At 40.1% G+C, this 19,475-nt stretch overlaps 1 protein-coding gene and 1 long non-coding RNA gene across 2 annotated transcripts; one reads left to right on the top strand and one right to left on the bottom strand.

Moving 5' to 3' along the window:
• Nucleotides 1-4,665: 4,665 nt before the first annotated feature.
• On the bottom strand, nt 4,666-5,291 carry LOC148915890 (uncharacterized). The gene is made up of 2 exons (XR_016127708.1): nt 5,151-5,291; nt 4,666-5,044 (listed from the first exon to the last, which is right to left on the bottom strand). It is a non-coding gene; the product is annotated as an uncharacterized LOC148915890 (long non-coding RNA).
• Nucleotides 4,844-8,141, top strand: LOC103342718 (disease resistance protein RPM1-like). Its single transcript, XM_008246355.3, has 2 exons — nt 4,844-7,685; nt 7,771-8,141. Exons 1-2 carry the CDS (start codon nt 4,844-4,846, stop codon nt 7,776-7,778), a joined length of 2,850 nt encoding a protein of 949 aa, XP_008244577.2. The 3' UTR covers nt 7,779-8,141.
• Nucleotides 8,142-19,475: the final 11,334 nt, after the last annotated feature.

Genomic DNA, 19,475 nt, shown 5'->3' with positions numbered 1-19,475 from the left:
CCCCTCCCTCATATTTCTTCTCTCCCATTCCTCCACAGACCCCTCCCCCCTTCTGTTTTCCCCATCTCCTCTTCGCTCTCTAACAACCCCCCTATTCTCTCTCTCTGTGCAAATTCAAAAACCAATAAATTGGAAAACAAAAAATAAAAAATTCGAACGTTGTTTGCATCTGTAGGTTGGTTGCAATGATAAATTTAGGATTTGTGGGTGAAAAACAAAATGGGGGAAGAGGGGTGAGGGGTTTGTGGGGTGGGAATTCTGTTATGGTGGAATCTGGGAGGGTGGGTTGGGTGTGGCTGTATTTTTGAGTGTCTTGAGAATATTTTTTGGTGGATGAGCGGTAGTTGCTAGGTAGGGAGGAGGGTGGTGGGTGGTTGTCTCTCAACAATGAAGGGAAATCGAGGGGGAGGGGGACAGGGTTTGGGTGGCTGTTGAGTTGGGGTTCTAGGTTCATTAGGAGGTGGGTATGTGAGTGATTTTTTTTTCCTTCTTTTTTTATTTAGTTGTTGGCTCAGGTGGAGGGTGGGGAGGCGTTGGGGTTCTGGGTTCATGGGGCCTAGGGTGGAGGGTGGTTTTGGGGTTGGAGCTTGAGGGTGGTGGTCATGAGAGAGAGAGAGAGAGAGAGAGAGAGAGAGAGAGAGAGAGAGAGAGAGAGAGAGAGAGAGAGAGAGAGAGAGAGAGAGAGAGAGAGAGCTTTTTATTTCATTTTTGAGTATTTATTTCTTTTTTAACATACGAAATGACCAATTTGCCCTCATATTTAATGGAAATATTGCCATAATGTAACAATATGACTAATGGATGGAATAATATAGAGTTGATGGACCATTTAAACGAATAATTTAGTTTAGGGATCAAAATGTAAATGGGATGCAAGTTTGAGGACCACTTGACGCAGCACAAGAAAATAAGCTACAAGCGTAAGCTTGAAAAGAACATAAACTTGGAATCCACCAGAAAGTTGGGAGAAAATTATCATTGTTTGTATTATTTGATAAAAGATGAGTTGAGTCCAACCATACACAACAGATATCTAAATACATCATTCTCACCCATTGGACTGCCCTGGGGAGTTATTGAAAGCTTAACAACAAATAAACGAAAAGTCTGTAAATTGATTACAATCTTTAAATCCTCTTTTGGAAGCCCAAACGATCTCTGCAGCTTAAAATCCACCTTATATCACAGCTAAGTAGTGAGTTGAACTCATGGCATCGTTCCTTTTTCAAAAAGATATTACGCGATCCAATCGGAGCTCATATGCCAAATCTATAAATTCCTGCTGCGTTCTTTTTTCCCTTCAATCCATTCAGCTATTTGTTCTACATCACCATTTCAATAAATAACCCATGAATAATACAACAAAAGAACATAGTCACATTGATAATGTGCTTCTCAATCTGATAATTTCTGACACACATTGTCAACATTTTTCTTTCTAGATGGCAACATTGTAATCATCTAATTGCCCTAAAATAGATGCTATTTGATTAAAGAAACTTGTGGACAAAACATAAAAAGTAACAATGTTTTGACAGATGCTACCAAAATATCATGGAGTTCGAACCAAAATTATTAGACTGCAAGTTAAGGCACTTTTTCACTTGACTTAGGCCTAGTTTGGGATTGCTGTCACTTTTTAAAAAAGTTACTTCTGCTGTGCTTTAAAAATAAAGTAAATTTAGGTTTTAGCAACAAAAAAAATTTCACTTTTGGAAAAAGCCAAAGTTTTTTCAAAAAAGATAGAAAAACCTCTAAACTTTCAAATCAAAGACATGCAAATGTAAATGATTTCTTAGGAAATCCAAAAATAAATAAGGGCAATTTTGTCCATTTTGGCTTCTTTTACAAATTTTCTCTCTCCTTTGTGTTTTTCCAAAGTCTCCCTTAAAATAATTAGCTGTAAAGTAAAGTAGCTCCATGTTTGGTAAACACTATTTTTGAAGTCTGTTAGTACAAAAAGCAGTGTTAAAATCGTTTGGTAAATTTTAATATAAAATTGTTGTAACTGTGAATAATGACTAAAATAGACATGATGTTAAAAGTGTTATGCACTAATCATGTGGTGGTAGTGGTAGTGATGGAGTGGATTTGGTGGTGGAGATGAAGGCGGAGTTGGTGGTTGTGGTGGTGGGGATGGCAGTTGTGGAGGTGGTGGTGGTGGTAGTGACAACATGGTGGTGGTGGTGGATGTGGAGGTTTTGGAGGAGGTGGTGATGGTGGTGGTGGTGGTGGAGGTAGAGGTGGTGGTGGTAGTTGTGGGGAGGATGAGGAGGAGGAGGATGTGGTGGTTGTGGTGGTGGCAGTGGTTGTGGAGGTAGTAAATGTGGTGGTGCAAGTGGTGAAGTTGGATGTGGAAGTGGAGGTGGTGTCATTTTTTAAAATGAATGATGATATTTTGGGAATTAAAAAAATTCATTAAATGTTCATCTCGCTTTTGAAAGCATTTGAAAATCAATAAGTCACTTTTAAAATGTCAAAAGGCCACTACTTTTAAAATAATCGAGATATTTTAATTTTATCAAACAGCTTAAACTGCTTAACTTTAAAGTTAAGCAGATTTTTGAACAAAAAAAGCAATCCCAAACGGGACCTTAGACCTTCTTATTAGCTAAAAAAAAGGAGCTCACAGTGATATGAAATTGAGAGAACCTTTTGCTTTTGGTCCACAAACGTGCTATGATACCAAATTGATATTCCTTTCACACCAATAAAACCACACGCTACATACGCTTAATTAAATAAAATTATCTAAAAGTTTCAAACGAAAAGGATAAATACATGGAAAGTTCCTAGTTTTTAGAGTCTGATAAGTAAAGCAATAAAATAAAGCAAAGAAATATAACTTTAAGAACAATAGTCATAAAGATGAATGGAAAATCACATTCAATGTGTTTTTTAATTTTTATTTATATTACTAGTACTAAGAATGAATATATAATAAATATTTCTTGTTTTTTCTGCTGGCGTCAACGTAAGCATGCAATTAATGGTGGAGCCAACTAAGGCCCACAAGGGTCAGCTGACCCTCCAAATTATACAACAAATGCATTTGTTATGTGTTATATTTGATTTTCTTAGGTTTCTTTTATAGCTGACCCTTCTAACTTTCTAGATCAATTACCTTTATAACTTTCTAACTTTAGTTAATTGATCTTTCCCCCCCTAATTATGTCTTTCATTATTACTCCATTTTTTCATTTCTAACTTCAATCTTTTTGTTTTTTCATTTATTGAGTTCTTTTATATTTTTTGTTATTGAATCGGCCATCAGTCAAGTAAATCTCCCAATACTAGCTATTCATCTCTCTTTTGAGCAATGCATTATGGTTTGATTCATGTCAAATTATTTCTTCAATTCATTGTGCAATGCGATTATGATTTTAAAAGATGACATTAAATTATGAGTGGTGATTTCCCCACTCATTTTTCTCCTATTTTATCCACTTACACTCCTTTTTTATAACTAAAAAAGGAGTGTATAAAAAAGGAGTGTAAGTGGATAAAATAGAAGTGGGGAAATCATTGCCCTAAATTATAACATATAAAAAATATTATCTTAATGTTCACCGAGTCTTTCTCAGTCTAATAATATTGATCATCCTTAAGAGAATTTCTAGCTACGCCATTGCATGCAATTTCCCCCTAAAAAGATTTATATTTAAATATAAACTTAAAATATAAACGATTTGGATCGTTGAATTAGAATTCGTAGTAAACACACAAGGTGTCCTGCAATAAAAATATGGTTACCTACAAGCAGCCAAGAAATTGAAATGCAATAATGATAGGTTTGTCATTGAGCATATTGTTTCGAGGCATAAATTTGAATGTTCTTGCATTATTTTTAGTTGGAATCATCTTTTCATTATTTTCTCATACTTGTCTATTCGAAATCGACTTTGCAATGAACAATACTTAACAGCTACGAAAGATTAAAAAAAAAAAAAGAAGAAAAAATGACTTCTATAAATAAATAATACAACAAAAGAACAAGTGACACTGATTATGTGCTTATCCATTTGATAATTGCTGACACAGTGTCAGTGTCAGTGTCAGCATTTTTCTTTCTGGATGGCAACATTGTAATCATCCAATTGCCCTCAAATAGATGCCTTTTTTTTTTTTTTTTTCTTTTTTTACATTGGAGGAAAGAAACTTCTTGGGTTTCGAATCTGGGTGCCATGGAGGACGGGGCACCATTACTGTGTTGGGAACTTGGGAACTCATATTTGATTAAAGAAACTTGTCGACAAAACATAAAAGAAAGAAAGTTTTGACACACGCTACTTAGATGTTCGAACCAAGACGTCTGCAAGCTAAGACACTTCTTCACTTGGCTTAGACCCTCTTGCAGGACGATGAAAGAAAGGAGCACACAGCGATATGAAATGGAGAGAACCTTTGCTTTTGGTCCACAAACGTGCTATGACATAAAATTGATATTCCTTTCACAACAACAAAACCACAAGCTACTTACGCTTAAGTAAATACATGGAAAGTTCCTAGTTTTTAGTCTGATAAGTAAAGCAATAAAATAAATAAAGCAAAGAATATAACTTTAAGAACAATAGTCATAAAGATGAATGGAAAACCACATTGCACGCGTTTCTTTTCAGGCTGCATCGTAAGCATCTAATTGATAGAAATTTGTGCACAAAAAAGTATAAGAAGGAATTTTGTTTCACATATATAATTAATTACTGTCAACTTTCGGTCACAAAGAAGAATCACTAGTGTTGTGAATACTATATATATCAGACAAACAAGATGATCATTTGAATTACCCTACACACAAAGAATTTGCAGTCAAGTACAGAGAGTGAAAGAAAGAAGAAAGGAGATGGCTTCAGCTGGCGTGGAACTTTTGATCGGCAAAATAGGTTCATTTCTTGAAAGCAGAGTGCCTCTGTTAGGAGGAGTTGGTGATGAACTTGAGCATCTAAGGAGTGAGTTGCTCACCATGAAAGCCTTCTTGGAAGATGCCGAAAGAAACGGAGCTCTCAGTGAAATTGAGGAAACCTGGGTGGCAAATGTGAGGGACCTGTCCATCGATGTTGAAGACATCATTGACGAGTTCAAATATCACGTAAATGAACAGAGAAGTTGGGATCCATTCACAAGAGCCTTTCGTCAAACTATTTTCTTACCGTTGAACTTTTGGGAAAGGCATCGGATCACCACCAAATTGCAGAAGCTCATCATCAAAACAATCAGAGCCATTCAGGAAAGAAACCAACCTTATGGTGTTGATCGTATTGATGCCATGACTAATTCCCATGGTTACGATCCCAATCGAGTCGAAATCTTCGGTGAGTTATCTCTTTTCTTTAAAGATGATGAACTTGTTGGAATCGAAGATGCTAAGGAGAAGTTAGTTGGATGGTTGCTGTCTGGAGAGCCTCAAAGGACTGTAATTTCTGTGGTTGGTATGGGGGGTTCTGGCAAGACCACCTTAGTTGCAAACACCTTCAACACTCAAACTGTCAAGTTTGATTGCTATGCTTGGATCACTGTCTCAAAAACTTACAACATTGAAGATCTTTTAAGGGTCTTGATAACAGAACTTTTTACATCAGCAAGGGAAGATGTTCCTCAAGACTTGAGCAATATGAGCTACACACAAATGGTGGAAATTCTGGTCAACTATTTGCAGCCAAAGAGGTATGTGATTGTGCTAGATGATGTGTGGGATATTAATCTTTGGAGGCAAATACATGTAGCAGTTCCAGATGGAGCACATGGAAGCCGGATCATGCTCACAACTCGGAGAGAAGACATCGCTTCTTTCTCATTTGGGGCTGGATGTCATGTTCATCACGTTCAGCCTCTTAATGAGAATGAGGCTTGGGATCTCTTTTCCAGGAAAGCTTTCTCTAGCCGGCCTGATAATTGTTGCCCACCAGAGCTTGAACCCGTTGCTAGGGATCTTGTTGGAAAATGCCAAGGCTTACCTCTGGGAATAGTGGCTTTGGGCTCTCTCATGTCAACCAAAAGGCTTGCGTCTGAGTGGACGGAATTTAACACTCGTTTGAGTTGTGAGCTAAGTAACAACCCGTTGCTTGAAGTAGTGAAGAGCATCTTGTTGCTAAGCTTCAATGACTTACCTTACCGACTCAAGCTATGCTTCCTATATTTCGGCATTTTCCCAGAAGATTACGTGATTGAATGTGATAGGCTTGTTAGATTGTTGATGGCTGAGGGATTTGTGGAACAAGTTGCAGGGGCTAAGCCAGAAGAGATTGCCGAAGGCTATGTAACGGAGCTCACTTGCCGATGCATGGTACAAGTTGTTAAGAGGGAACCATTTGGACGGGCAAAAGCGTTCAAGATGCATGACCTTTTACGAGAACTTGCTCTTTCAATTTCCAAAGTTGAGAACTTTTGTACCGTCTATAATGAGCAAAGAATGAAGGATGATAACAGACCTCCCCATCGCTTATCAATGCAAGCAAACTGTGGAGAACTACAGCCACACGGAGACATGTCAAAGGTTCGCACATTCTTTATTTTTGTTCCTAAGATGGCTGATTCTTCTTCATTTCAAAAATTGCCATCTGGTTTCAAACTGTTAGAGGTCTTGGATCTTAGACATGTCCCGATTGTTCAACTCCCAGATGAAACAGTGAAGTTTTTTAACTTGAAGTATTTAAACTTGAAAGGAACAAAAGTGAAAGAGCTTCCGAGGGACATAGGAAACCTTTATAATTTGGAAACCCTGGACATTAGGCATTCCAAAATTAGGTCACTTCCAGATGGGACTGTTAAGTTAAATAACTTACGACATCTTTTGATGTACCATTGCAATTTTGAAGATCTTTTTAGGTCTTATTATTTCTTTGATGGCACACAAGTACCGCTGGACATATGTAAGCTAAAGAGCTTACAAGTTTTGGACGCTATCGAATTACAAGACGGGTTAACCAAACAACTTGCATACTTGACCCAACTCACAAGAATGAGCTCAACAAATGTGAGAGAGGCCGATGAGAAGGACTTGTGCAAGTCCATCGAAAGCATGAAACTCCTTGAACACTTGTTTGTCCATACAAGTACAGAGGATGAAGTGCTACGCTTGGATGCATTGCCGTCAGCTCCTCCTGTACTCAACGCACTTGGTCTAATTGGAAAATTAGAGAGGGTTCCGCTTTGGTTTCATTCTCTTCAAAACCTTACAGCACTGAGATTGCATTGGTCAAGATTAACAGAAGATTTTCTTCCTCACATCAAAGCTCTGCCTAATTTGGCCATACTTCGGCTAAACAAGGCATACGTCGGAAATCAATTGGTCTTTCATACAGGATTCCCAAAGCTTGCTGAATTGTACCTAATGGATTTTCCTCAGTTGAATGTGATCGTCATAGAGAGGGGGGCGATGCCTGCATTACAGACACTGGTAATTACTGAATGCATGGAGTTAAAGCAATTGCCTAATGGAATCGAACACCTTACATGTCTCCAAAATTTGAGTTTGGTAAGTGTTCCTAATGAGCTCGTAGAGCGAATACGCGGAGAAGGAAGCTTGGATCATGCCAAGGTTGAGCACATCTCTGAAATCAGTTATCACCACAAAACTGAACTTGGGTGGTCGGGAGAAAGACTGCGATCCTCCCTACAATGGGTTGTTCGACCCTCATTTTCTTCGGTCGACATCCTTACCCGGGATGGGCTACCTATTTTACCAGGTGATGACTCTTTTTTCATGCTTGGTTTCTTCTATTATGCCCTGTTGTTTTCCTGCTCTCTTAATTAGTTGTAAATTTTTTACAGGTAATTGACTGGAGCTCAACAAATTAAGGAGCCTCCGCTGTGGATTGATCAGTGTTCATCTCTAAATTGGAGCAAACCATTGCAAAATTTGTGTGCCTTTCCAATCCTATGAGATCATGTCCAAGACTAATATTATTACCACATTTACGGCTTAAATGTAAACTGTATCGGTATTGCTACTTCTTTTTCTTTTTACCACAATTTAAGGTAAGGACCAAAGCTACTAAAACGTTATAGAAGTATTCTTAGGCTATGTTAGGTGAGTTGGCGTGGACTAGACAAGTACACAATTAAATTTGAAATTGGTCCAGTCCGTTGTTTGGTGGGCTTATGTTGATCACAGACTCGTTAAGACTCATATTTTTATTTCGGATACCAATCCATCATATGCTAGATTTGAAAACCCACGTAGCAACATGGGTTTCGAATGAACTTGAGCTCGTATTTGTAAACCACGTATCCTTCTCGTACAAGTGACTTGGGCCCTGGGCTGATGCTTGAGCTCGTATGTAGCCACGTAGATGAGTAATTTCCTATGGAGGTGTTGGAATAAAAAAAATCAAAAAAAAAAAATTGAAACGTGGGTTGGATAGGCCCCATGATTTTGATATTTGTTATTAGCCACATCTAACAAGCAGAAAGTTGAGGGTAGAGAAGTGGAGCTCTAAACCAATGAAAACTCTTAAGAGAGGTTAGTGGCTCCTATTTTTGGGGGGGTTGATTATTCAGTTTTCATACACTAAGAAGGCCCTTGGTTATAAAAGGGACAGCAGTAAAAAAAAAAAGGGGGAAAAGAAACGACAGAAGAAGAAAACTGCTGCAGGAGAAAAATTGCAAGAGCATAAGCACAAGAATACTTTTCACAGGTATATGGATTCTTTCAATTAATGCTTGTTGGGTGGCAACCCTTAAATCATTGTGTTGGATGATAAATCCATAATGGGTGGCAACCCTCAAATCAAACTCATGGATGATATCCATGATGGGTGGCAACCCTTAAATCATGAGCAACGAATCCATGAGAGGATTTCTGTTCAACAAAGCTCTGCCGAGCAAAAGAAAATCATGTGAAACAGAAATGGTGTTTTGAGGGTTCAGCCCAAAATGTATTCACAAAAAAAAAAGGGCTTGAGTTACCTCTTGGACTCTTTGACCATTCATCTCCATCTCTGCCTCTGAAAGCCTTATTTTCCTCACTGAAACAAAAAAAAAGCAAGTTAGTTGTGAAGAAAAGAACAGGCAGAAAAAAAAATGGAGACCTGCAAGAAGATTGCATATAGCAACAATAAACAAAAAGAGACAGCCACCGAGAAGAAAAGAAAAGAAAGTGGCCGTATGCCACTTCGTGGATGTTGCTGGGTTAAAAGGAGAGAAAGGTGCCAGCCAAGCAGAACTTGGGAAGAGCCACGTTGGGGCAGCCCACGCATTGAATGCCCCATCTGTTGGTTTCTTAAACAACCAAAATATAGGACATGATGTTTGACAATAAAAAAATAAAAAAAAAAAGGTTTGTTTTAGCCATCAAAAAGAGGAAGAAAAGTCAAAACAAAAAAAAAAAGAAAGAGAAGAAGGTGGCTCACGTCATCTTGTTGGAGATTGGAAGAAAAAAAAAAGGGGCACAAGAAACTTAGTGTTGCAGAGAATTAAAAAGAGGAAAAAGACAAAAGAAGTCTGAAACCTCTTAATATGTTGCGGCAACTTTTTCTTCTGATTTCCTGCTTTTGTTTGCAGAGGCTCTGTATTGATTGTGACTTTGTGTACTCTTTTAAAGACTGAACAGTAATAATGTTTGCTCTTAATTCGGATTGATCACCAGTATTCCAGATAAATATGGGACTGCAAAGTCTGATTTCACTTGGAAACAAACTCTACAAAGAGTTGGATAGCCATCAGGTTGTTTCAATCGCTTGCTGGACCAAAGTTCCTCTGGGCTCCTTGTTCGTGGGCCAACTATCAACAAATATCAAAGGCCCGATATAGAAAAATGGGCTGTAAAAAATAATTGCCCATTAACTCTCAAAAGCCCATAGTATTTAATGGGTAATCCAAATAATTACCTATTAAATTCATGTAGGCCCAAATTTCCTATCATATAGTTAATGGATTAATTCAACAATCCTCATTGCCATATTTGGGCCCAAGTCCAAATAATGTTAATTTTAGAAAATTAGTGGGTTAATTAAAATTGCTCATTATTTTTCTTGGACATTAACAAAAAGGAAAAAATGGTACAAAACCATCCAATTGTTCTTATGGGTCATCTACCCATGAAAATTCCAATGAGATTAAATTCAAATATCTCAAACACAAATTCTCAATTATTGGGCCACACTTACCCATTAATTTTCAATTTTTCCCATAGGTCATCTACCTATAAAAATCCTCAAATCGTCTCAAAGACACAAACTCTAAATTATTGGGCCACACTTACCCATTAATTTCTAAATTTTGGAACTACGTCGGTTTGATCCCGTTAAGGGTACGTAGGCAGTCTAACATCTCAATAGACGCAACCACAACCAAATTCTCATCAATCAAATCTCCACCCAAATCATTCTTGGAACTACGCTGGTTTGATCCCATCAAGGGTACGTAGGCAGTCTAGCATCCCAATAGACGCAACCGCAACCAAATCCCCACAAATCAAATATCTACCTTTACACAAATCAAGTTTGAACTACGAGTGGCTTGATTCCTGCAAAGGATACGTAGGCACCCTGAGGTTGAACTTGGGAGCAGCCGCAAAACCAAACACATACATTCTGTTTCTTTATGATGGAATCAAAGGGTTTTCCCTTGTAGCGAGGGATTGTAATTAAGAGACTTGCGTCTCGAATGGGTCGAACCTAAAATAATAAAACCCCATTAATTGATTAGTGGCGGTGAAATTATGTTTAGAGATTTACAGTTTTTCTTCAACATAATTTTTGGCACGCCCGGTGGGACCCATTTACCTTTTCATCTCCAATCATAAAGTAACTAACGTTTTTAATTGTGCCACAGGTTAGCAAACCCAGATACGATGGCACCACAAGTAACAATTTTCTTCCACAAGATTGAAACTACCAAGAATGCGTGCACCAAACGAGTGGGGTTCAAAAAGACTTTTATTGTTGGTGAGAGTCTCATCAAGTGCATTGTTCCAAAGCCCATTCAGAGGGCCAAACCTCAAGTCACTCCTAAGGTCGTCAAGACCCAATTGAAGAAAACATCGTCCAAGAATGCTCTCCGAAATGCAAGAAAGAGGGCCGCACGTGCTTTAAGGAAGAAAGAAGCAAAGAGTCAGTCTATTGAGGCAATCTTGTCCGAGCTCTCTGGGACAAGTTCAATGGTGATAGCAAGCGAGAACACCGCAAACACCCTGGTTGTGCCGACTCCGAAGAGGACAAGTGCTACCCGATTTGTCCAAATCATGATTGGATCAATTCCGATCAACTTATATCCTACAGATTCAGCCTTGATGACTTCCATCGACGAAACTAGCGACGAAAGTCAAAAGGATGACTCTCAAGAAAACATTGAGGTCCAAGGGGTCGAACCTTCGTTAAGCCCTAGATCCCATGTTATGGAATCTACATTACAAGAGGTTTACCCCTATTCTCATAAGGGTAAAAGCAAAGCCACCATCATAAAAAAAAAGGTGGTGAACATACCTCATCCACAAAGGAAGAGGGTGAAGAAAGCCGTTGTTTCAAAGGGTCAAATTCTCATACCACAAGGGGCAGTCCCGAAACCTCAAGATCAATCAAGGCCCTATATGGGTCCATTGACTCGTTCTAAATCTCGAGACATGATGGGGATGATTGTTCCCGAGTCATCTAGTCTAAACTCGGCTCGCTTGGATGATTATTTACAATGGAATCCTCTCTATGATGATCCTGTTTCTCAGATTCAAGAGAATGATTGTATAGCATCCCAAGGGACCGAACTTCTTGAGGGAGTGGAAAGCATGCAAGTCATGATGACTGGTTCTTCCAATCAAGACCGATTACCTTTAATCCAAGAAATGATGCAAGACTGAAGGGAAATGCAGCAGAAGTTGTGAGAAAGACGAGAAATAGCGCATACTATCCACTCTGAAAGGAAAAGATGTCATAGATGAGCAAGACAGAGCAAAACAATCAATCGGTGACTCTGAACAACAAACAAAAGAGGAAAAAGCAGAGAGCTCCACGAGCACAATTTCCCAAATGACATAAAGGCGTTAATTGCTGAGGGGATTCGTGAGTTCCAATTGTCCATAGCACCTCCTGTTCAAGGGTATCGAAAACCATTCCCTTCTCACTATGATGCCATACCATTCCCGAAGGGTTATCAACGGCCTATATTTGATAAATTTGATGGCTTAAGTAGCTCACCCCATGAACATCTTGCACATTTTTATTCAGCATGTGGCGAGACATCTCAATCAGACGCTCTCCTGGTGCGTCAATTTGTCCAATCCCTAAAAGGATCAGCCTTCACTTGGTATACACAACTACCGCCAGGCTCCATCTTGACATGGGACGACATGCAAAAAGCATTTTTGGCACAGTTCGTTAGTTCAAAGAAGAAGGTCTCGATCATGGACCTAGCTCAAACTACCCAAAAGCCAGGGGAAAGTGCTAATGACTTCATAATGAGATGGAGGAGCCTCAATCTTCAATGCCCGGAGAAAATTACCGAGCAATCAGCAGTGCAAATGTGTTACAACAACCTCATACAGACATTGCAACTTTTGTTGCCACTGCTGAACCCTACAGTCATTTGATGCTTTGGTGTCAAAGGCGAGCAATGTTGAAAGACAAATTGCTCGTCAAAAGTCCGCGACTCAAAAAAATCAATTTGGAGAGAAGAAAAATGACAAGAAGTCTGCAAAGGGAGAGTCATTGGCCACTTTTGTCAAAACAGAAAAAAAGAATGACAAAGGCCAAAATAAAGACCCACCCAAAAGGCTTACTCTTAAAGAGCGCAAAGAGGTCAAATATTCTTTTGATGATGAAGATGTAGAAGAAATTTTTGACCAACTTCTGGCCTCTAAAGGTATTACTTTGCCAGAATCAAAACGTCCTGCTGAGGCTAACAAGACAAATGACCCTAAGTACTGTCGGTATCATCGCCTCATCAGTCATACGCTCAAGGATTGTTATATCCTAAAAGACAAAATTCAAGAGCTTCTCAACAATGGCGGTTTGGTGATAGACTCTTCTTCCCAACATCATTCAGCTACGGCAAATATGATAGAAGAAAAGCTCACACTTACCACTGCATTAATAGGTGGAGCAAAATTTGCAAGTACTAATACCGACAATGGGGGTACAGTTGTACATGCCTGTCCAAAAGCACCATGGTCTAGTGATCTTCAAATTCCCACTCTTCATGAGCTCATGGTTGCACCCAGTCTAGAGATATGGGATGATTCTTCGGCCAATGAATCTGCTGAGGGGTGGAAGACATTTGTTAAAAGAGCCAAGCACATGGCCAAACATTTCCCACCTAATCACAAATCTGTTACTCATCCTGGTGTCAAGATCCGAGGCATACCAACCTTAAAAAATAAGAGGAATAAGAAGAGGGCGCAAAAGAAAGTTCAAATCCCTCAAGAGGATGAATATGAGCAACCCATAAGAGTCCCTGTCACATTCACTGAGTTCTTGCCAGTTGAATTCTTTTCGAGTGAATCTGAAATTAAGGAAGAAATTATCCAATGCAACATGGTTTCTGTGGAGGAACATGAGGTTGACACAAAGGTTGATGAAATTAACCTCCGCTCTGGCCGAAGCATCCCATCTGCTGATAAAGCACAACAAAAGGAGGAAGCACCACTCTAAGAAGTCAAAGCGAAAGAGATTAAGGTCTCATTGTCGGAAAAAACTGTTACAGGGGAAGCTCCATCATCCTCTTCAAAAGCAAAAGACCCTAAGCCTGATACCGGTAAAGCAAAGGAGTCATCGCAATCACATGCACTTAAGTATGATATTTTGGCCCATCTTAAGCGCATCCCTGCTCCTTTAAGTGTCTATGACGCTTTACAAATGTCAAGAGAGCTTAGGGAAGCGCTCGTAATGGCTTTAACGAGCCCAGATTTGTACAAGTCATGTTTCAAATCAGCAGATGTCCACACAACTGAAACCTCGAAGTTTTGTGCATCGTGTATGGCAGTAATTACCTTTGGCGAAGAGGACTTTCTGCTTGAATCCAAATGCCATAATCGACCTCTTTATGTCACTGGCGAAGTTGGAGGCATGACCATCAATCGAATCTTGCTAGATTGTGGTTCGGCCGTGAATCTTATCCCTCTAAAGACGTTACATGCTATAGGGATGAGTGCCCGACATTTGTCTCCATCTATGCTGACTATTCAAGGGTTCAATCAACTTGGGCAAAAAGCCATGGGTTCTATCGCACTGCAAATGGAAATAGGGGACCTATATTCAGATGCTCTATTCCATGTGATCGATGCTGACACTTCATACAATGTCCTTCTAGGACGTCCATGGCTCCATACATATGGCGTAGTCCCTTCTACACTTCACCAGTGCTTCAAATACTTGGTGGATGGGGAAGTCAAGAGCGTTTCAGCTGATATGGATCCGTTCAGAGGCGAAGAGGTAAATTACTCTGATGCGAAGTTTTATGGTCCACCTGGTCTCTCATTCACACAGCCACCAAAGGTGGATAAGGAGAAAGAAGCAACTGTCGAGGCAGGAAAGTCACAAAAGGTAGAAGCAACCAAATCTACAAGGGTGATTCGAGTGAAGCTGACACCTCGAGGTGTGACATCCCCAAAAGTCGAAGAAGTCCCGATCGCAAAGGCTCCCAAGCCAAAGATAGTTTTCAAGACTTCAAAAAAGGAGCCTAGTGAAAAAGACACAAACTCATTGAAACAAACAATGGAGTCACTAATGACGGCAAGTTACATTCATCCTCTTCGTAAGATCAATCAATCTATCCCAGGGGGCAGTTTGGTCATTTCGACTACTTTTGGCAAAAATGATGGCCCGAGTAAACGTGTAGTTTTTCATAAAGAGGCATCCTTACCAGAAACAACATTTGCTCCATTAAAGATAAAGCTTACAGGCCGTAAAGCAAAGAAAAGCGATGATGGCCTCTTAGTCCAAAATGAGAGTGGTATGCTCAAAGTGTCTCTTCGAAGGCTACATCCAAAGGATTCTGATCCCGAGATACTTACTAATATGGAACAAGCCATGTTTAGAGAAGATGAGGTGAATATAAAACCACTTCGCGTCTCTGTGTTCAAACGATTAGGGGGTAGACAGCCACCCCGCGTCTCGGTCTTTCAACGCTTGGATAACCCTTCCAGTTCCCAATAAGGGAAAGTCCATAATAAAAGGAAATGGAAAGTTAAGAGTCAAGAGAAAGCTGTGACCGAAACAGTCAAAAGGTTGAAAATAAAGGATGATCTCGTCCAGGTCAATTGCACCTCTTTCGAAGAAACGGTGGACCAAAATGATAATCCTCAAGACATCGAGGAATTCATTGATATAGTCCAACCAGCTCCACCACAAATTGAGGAGGGAGGTCAAGCCACAATTGATGATATGCAAGAAATTAATCTTGGTACAGTTGACAACCCGAAACCTATCTTTATCAGTGCTTTGTTAACGCCGCAAGAATTAGAAGAATACACACAACTGTTGCAAGAGTACCGAGACGTATTTGCATGGAGTTATCAAGACATGCCAGGGTTAGACCCAAACGTTGCAGTTCACAAACTTGGGATATCTGATGAGGCCCGATGGGTGAAGCAAGCGCCACGCCGTTTTCGGCCAGAGCTAACAATCCAAATAGAAATCGAGATTGACAAGCTTATTGCTGCTGGATTTATCCGAGAAGTCCAATATCCCACTTGGTTGTCCAATATTGTTCCAGTCCTTAAGAAAAAAACTGGGGCATCTGCGTATATGTGTGGACTATAGAGACGTCAATGATGCATGCCCAAAAGATGAGTTTCCGCTCCCAATCACAGAATTATTGGTAGATGCAACAACCGGTTTTGGTGCCCTATCATTCATGGATGGATTCTCAGGTTACAATCAAATAAAAATGGCTCCAGAAGATCAAGAGAAAACTGCCTTCCGCACTCCAAAAGGAATATATTGCTACACTGTGATGCCTTTTGGATTGAAAAATGCAGGGGCAACCTACCAAAGAGCCATGACAGCCATTTTTAATGACATGCTTCACAATACCATTGAGTGTTATGTTGATGATTTGGTTGTCAAAACCAGAAAAAGAGAACACCATTTGAATGACTTAAAACGAGTTTTTGATAGACTCCGAAAGCACCAATTGAGAATGAACCCCTTGAAGTGTGCATTTGGAGTAACTTCAGGCAAATTCCTTGGTTTTGTTGTCCGACATCGAGGAATTGAAATTGATCCTTCAAAAATCAAAGCAATCCTTGAAATGCCTCCCCCTCGAAATTTGAGGGAGTTGCGAGGGCTGCAAGGGAGACTAGCCTATATACGACGGTTCATCTCAAATCTCTCTGGAAGGTGTCAACCATTCTCAAGGCTCATGAAGAAGGATGTTCCGTTTATATGGGATCAAGCATGTCAAAATGCCTTGAAAAGTATTAAACAATACCTGTTAAATCCACCAGTTTTATGGCGCCACCAAAGGGAAGCCTTTAATTTTGTATATTGCAGCGCTAGAACGCTCGTTGGGAGCATTGCTCGCCCAACACAATGATGATGGAAAAGAAAATGCACTTTACTACTTGAGTAGAACACTCGTAGGGGCAGAACAAAATTACACCCCTATCGAGAAGATATGCCTCGCATTGGTGTTTGCCGTCCAAAAGCTACGACACTATATCCTCTCTCATAAAGCCATCTTGATTTCCAAGGCAGACCCACTCCGATATTTAATGTCCAAACCTGTGCTCTCTGGACGAATAGCCAAGTGGTCACTTCTCCTCTCTGAGTTTGAGATAAAATTTGTTCCACAAAAGGCGACAAAAGGGCAAGCTCTTGCTGATTTCTTGGCTGCTCATCCTACTCCCGACAACATGGAGTTACTTGCTGATTTGCCCGATGAAGAGGTATTCACAACAGAAGCACTTACATGGCAGTTATATTTTGATGGGGCAGCAAGAAGAAACGGAGCTGGGGTAGGATTAGTATTCATCACGCCATCTGGGGGCTTAATCCCATACTCATTCTCCTTACTAGCTTTATGTTCAAATAATGTGGCAGAATACGAGGCATTAATCATTGGCCTTGAAATTGCCCTCGAGATGCATATTGATTGTTTGCAAGCATATGGTGATTCACAGTTAGTCGTCAGACAGTTGAATGGCCAATACGCAGTCAGAAATGCTACTCTCGTCCCATACCATGAAAGGACAAAGTATCTCATGTCACAGTTTCAAGACATTCATGTTAGTCACATCCCGAGGTCGGAAAATGATAAAGCTGATGCACTAGCTAATTTGGCTGCATCGTTAACTCTACCAGACGAAAGGGATATCCAAATCACTGTTGGGGAACGATACTTATTATCCCCTTCTATAGAGAGAATTGAAGAAGTTGTTGATTCAAACATTGTTACAACTTCCGAATGTGAGGAGGAATTAGATAATCTTGATTGGCGCCATTCCATAATTGAATATCTTCAACACGGCAAGTTGCCAAATGACTCAAGGAAAAAGGTTGAAGTTCGACGCAGGGCTACTCGGTTTCTGTATTTAAACGACACCTTGTACAAACGGTCATTTGATGGTATGTTGTTAAGGTGTCTGTCGAAACAAGACGCAACTAAAGCCCTTCATGATACTCATGCTGGAACTTGCGGTGCTCATCAAGCTGGTCCAAAACTCTCAAACCAACTGAAGAGATTGCTATTACTGGCCAACAATGGTCCGAGACTCAATGAAATTTGCAACCACATGTAAAGATTGCCGTTACATGGAGACTTTATTCACCAGCCACCCCAACAACTGCATCCGACAACTTTGTCATGGCCATTTGAAGCTTGGGGGTTAGATGTTATTGGCATGATAAAGCCTAAGTCATCACGTCAACATCAATATATCTTGGCCGCGACTGATTACTTCTCTAAATGGGCTGAAGCAATTCCTTTAAAGGAGGTACGAGCAGACGATGTTACAAACTTCATAAGGAATCACATCATTTACCGTTATGGGGTTCCATCGAAGATAATATCTGACAATGCATTGTATTTCAAATGCAAGTCCATGACCAAGTTGTGCGAGAAGTATAAGTTTCAACACTCGTTCTCCGCGAGCTACAATCCGTCGTCAAACGGTCAGGCTGAAACTTTCAATAAGGTATTGTGCAATATCCTAAAGAAGATGGTCTCAGGAAACAAAAGAGATTGGCATGAACGCCTCCCTGAAGCATTATGGGCTTACAGGACAACCATACGCAACTCAACAGGATGTACACCGTATAATTTGGTGTTTGGCTCCGAGGCCGTTCTACCGTTAGAAGTCCAATTGCCATCGTTAAGGGTAGCCTTACAGCTAACAAACCCCGATGAGAACGCAAATGTGAGACTGGCAGAACTGGAAGCTCTAGATGAGAAAAGATTGGCAGCTCAACAAAGGCTCAAATATATCAGCTCAAAGGTTGTGGGCATTCAACAGAAAAGTTAAGTTCAGATCTTTCTCAATAGGAAATTTGGTTTTAATCGTCCAAGACCCTTTGTCATTACCAGGAAAATGCATGGTAAGTTTGAACCCAAGTGGGAAGGGCCTTACGCTCATTACTAAGGTTTTCCAAGGGTGCTTACGAGTTGTCAAATTCCGAAGGCAAGTGCATATATCCTTGTGCAAATGGGAAATTCATCAAGAAGTTTTATGCCTAATGGTTAGAAAGTGCTCGTTGGGCTGAAACCCAAAGGGCGGCCCAAGCAAAAATTAGAGCAAAAAAAAAAAACGCCTGGGTTGAAAACCCGAAAGGGCGGCCCAACAAAGAACTACGGTTGACTTGATCCCTCAAAATGGGTACGTAGGCAGTCTAGTCCCTAAGAAACTAGATTCAGTCACAAGTCCCCAAATCCTCTTCATTACCTCAATTCAAAGATGGTGAACTACGTTCGGCTTGATCCCTTCATAGGTACGTAGGCAAGCTAGCCCAAAAGCTAGGTGCAGCCGTAAACTATCATAAATTCATTTTTTTTCCACCGATGGTGTTAGCACGTGGTTAAACTGTTGTATACTATGCAAGAACTCCAAATTCACACGAGTATAAATTGTGAAATAGGAAAACAAAATCCTACAAAATCTTTATTCTAAAAAATTGTTCTTGGTGGAAAAACTACATTACAAGAGCAAGGAATACTGAAGCAAAGGCCTACCTACGAATTCTTGGTGGATGAAGCATACTACAAGAACACTTATTGAAGGGAAAAAGCATGCTAAAAATAATAATAAGTTCATCTCTTAGAGCTCACTACAAGAAGAAAACAGGGCATTGATCAGACGATGGATCTCTCGCTCTTGAGCTTTCATTGACAGTTGAGTGCTCCCGATCTGGGGAAGTAAATCTTCTCTAGCATCAATTCTAGACTGTTGCAGCTGGGTTGCTTTTTCATTCTGATGCTCCAAAGAAATCTCCAAGTTCAGCTTTTGCATATTAAGGGAAGTTTTCCTAGCTTCATGCTCTTCCCGCATCTGGCGAACTCTCTCTTCTGCTTCCCTGATGGTAGCTTCCTTGACATCCAAGCCTTTAATCTCT

This window comes from Prunus mume, linkage group LG6 (assembly GCF_029339155.1).
Source record: "Prunus mume cultivar Tortuosa linkage group LG6, ASM2933915v1, whole genome shotgun sequence".
In the NCBI taxonomy this organism is placed as follows: Eukaryota; Viridiplantae; Streptophyta; class Magnoliopsida; order Rosales; family Rosaceae; genus Prunus; species Prunus mume.
The sequence above is the reverse complement of the archived record's forward strand: the minus strand, read 5'-3'. Positions and strand labels throughout refer to the sequence as shown.

Excerpts from the sequence above, each read along its gene's own strand:
- LOC103342718 (XM_008246355.3), top strand. The coding sequence starts at position 4,844 with ATGGCTTCAGCTGGCGTGGAACTTTTGATCGGCAAAATAGGTTCATTT.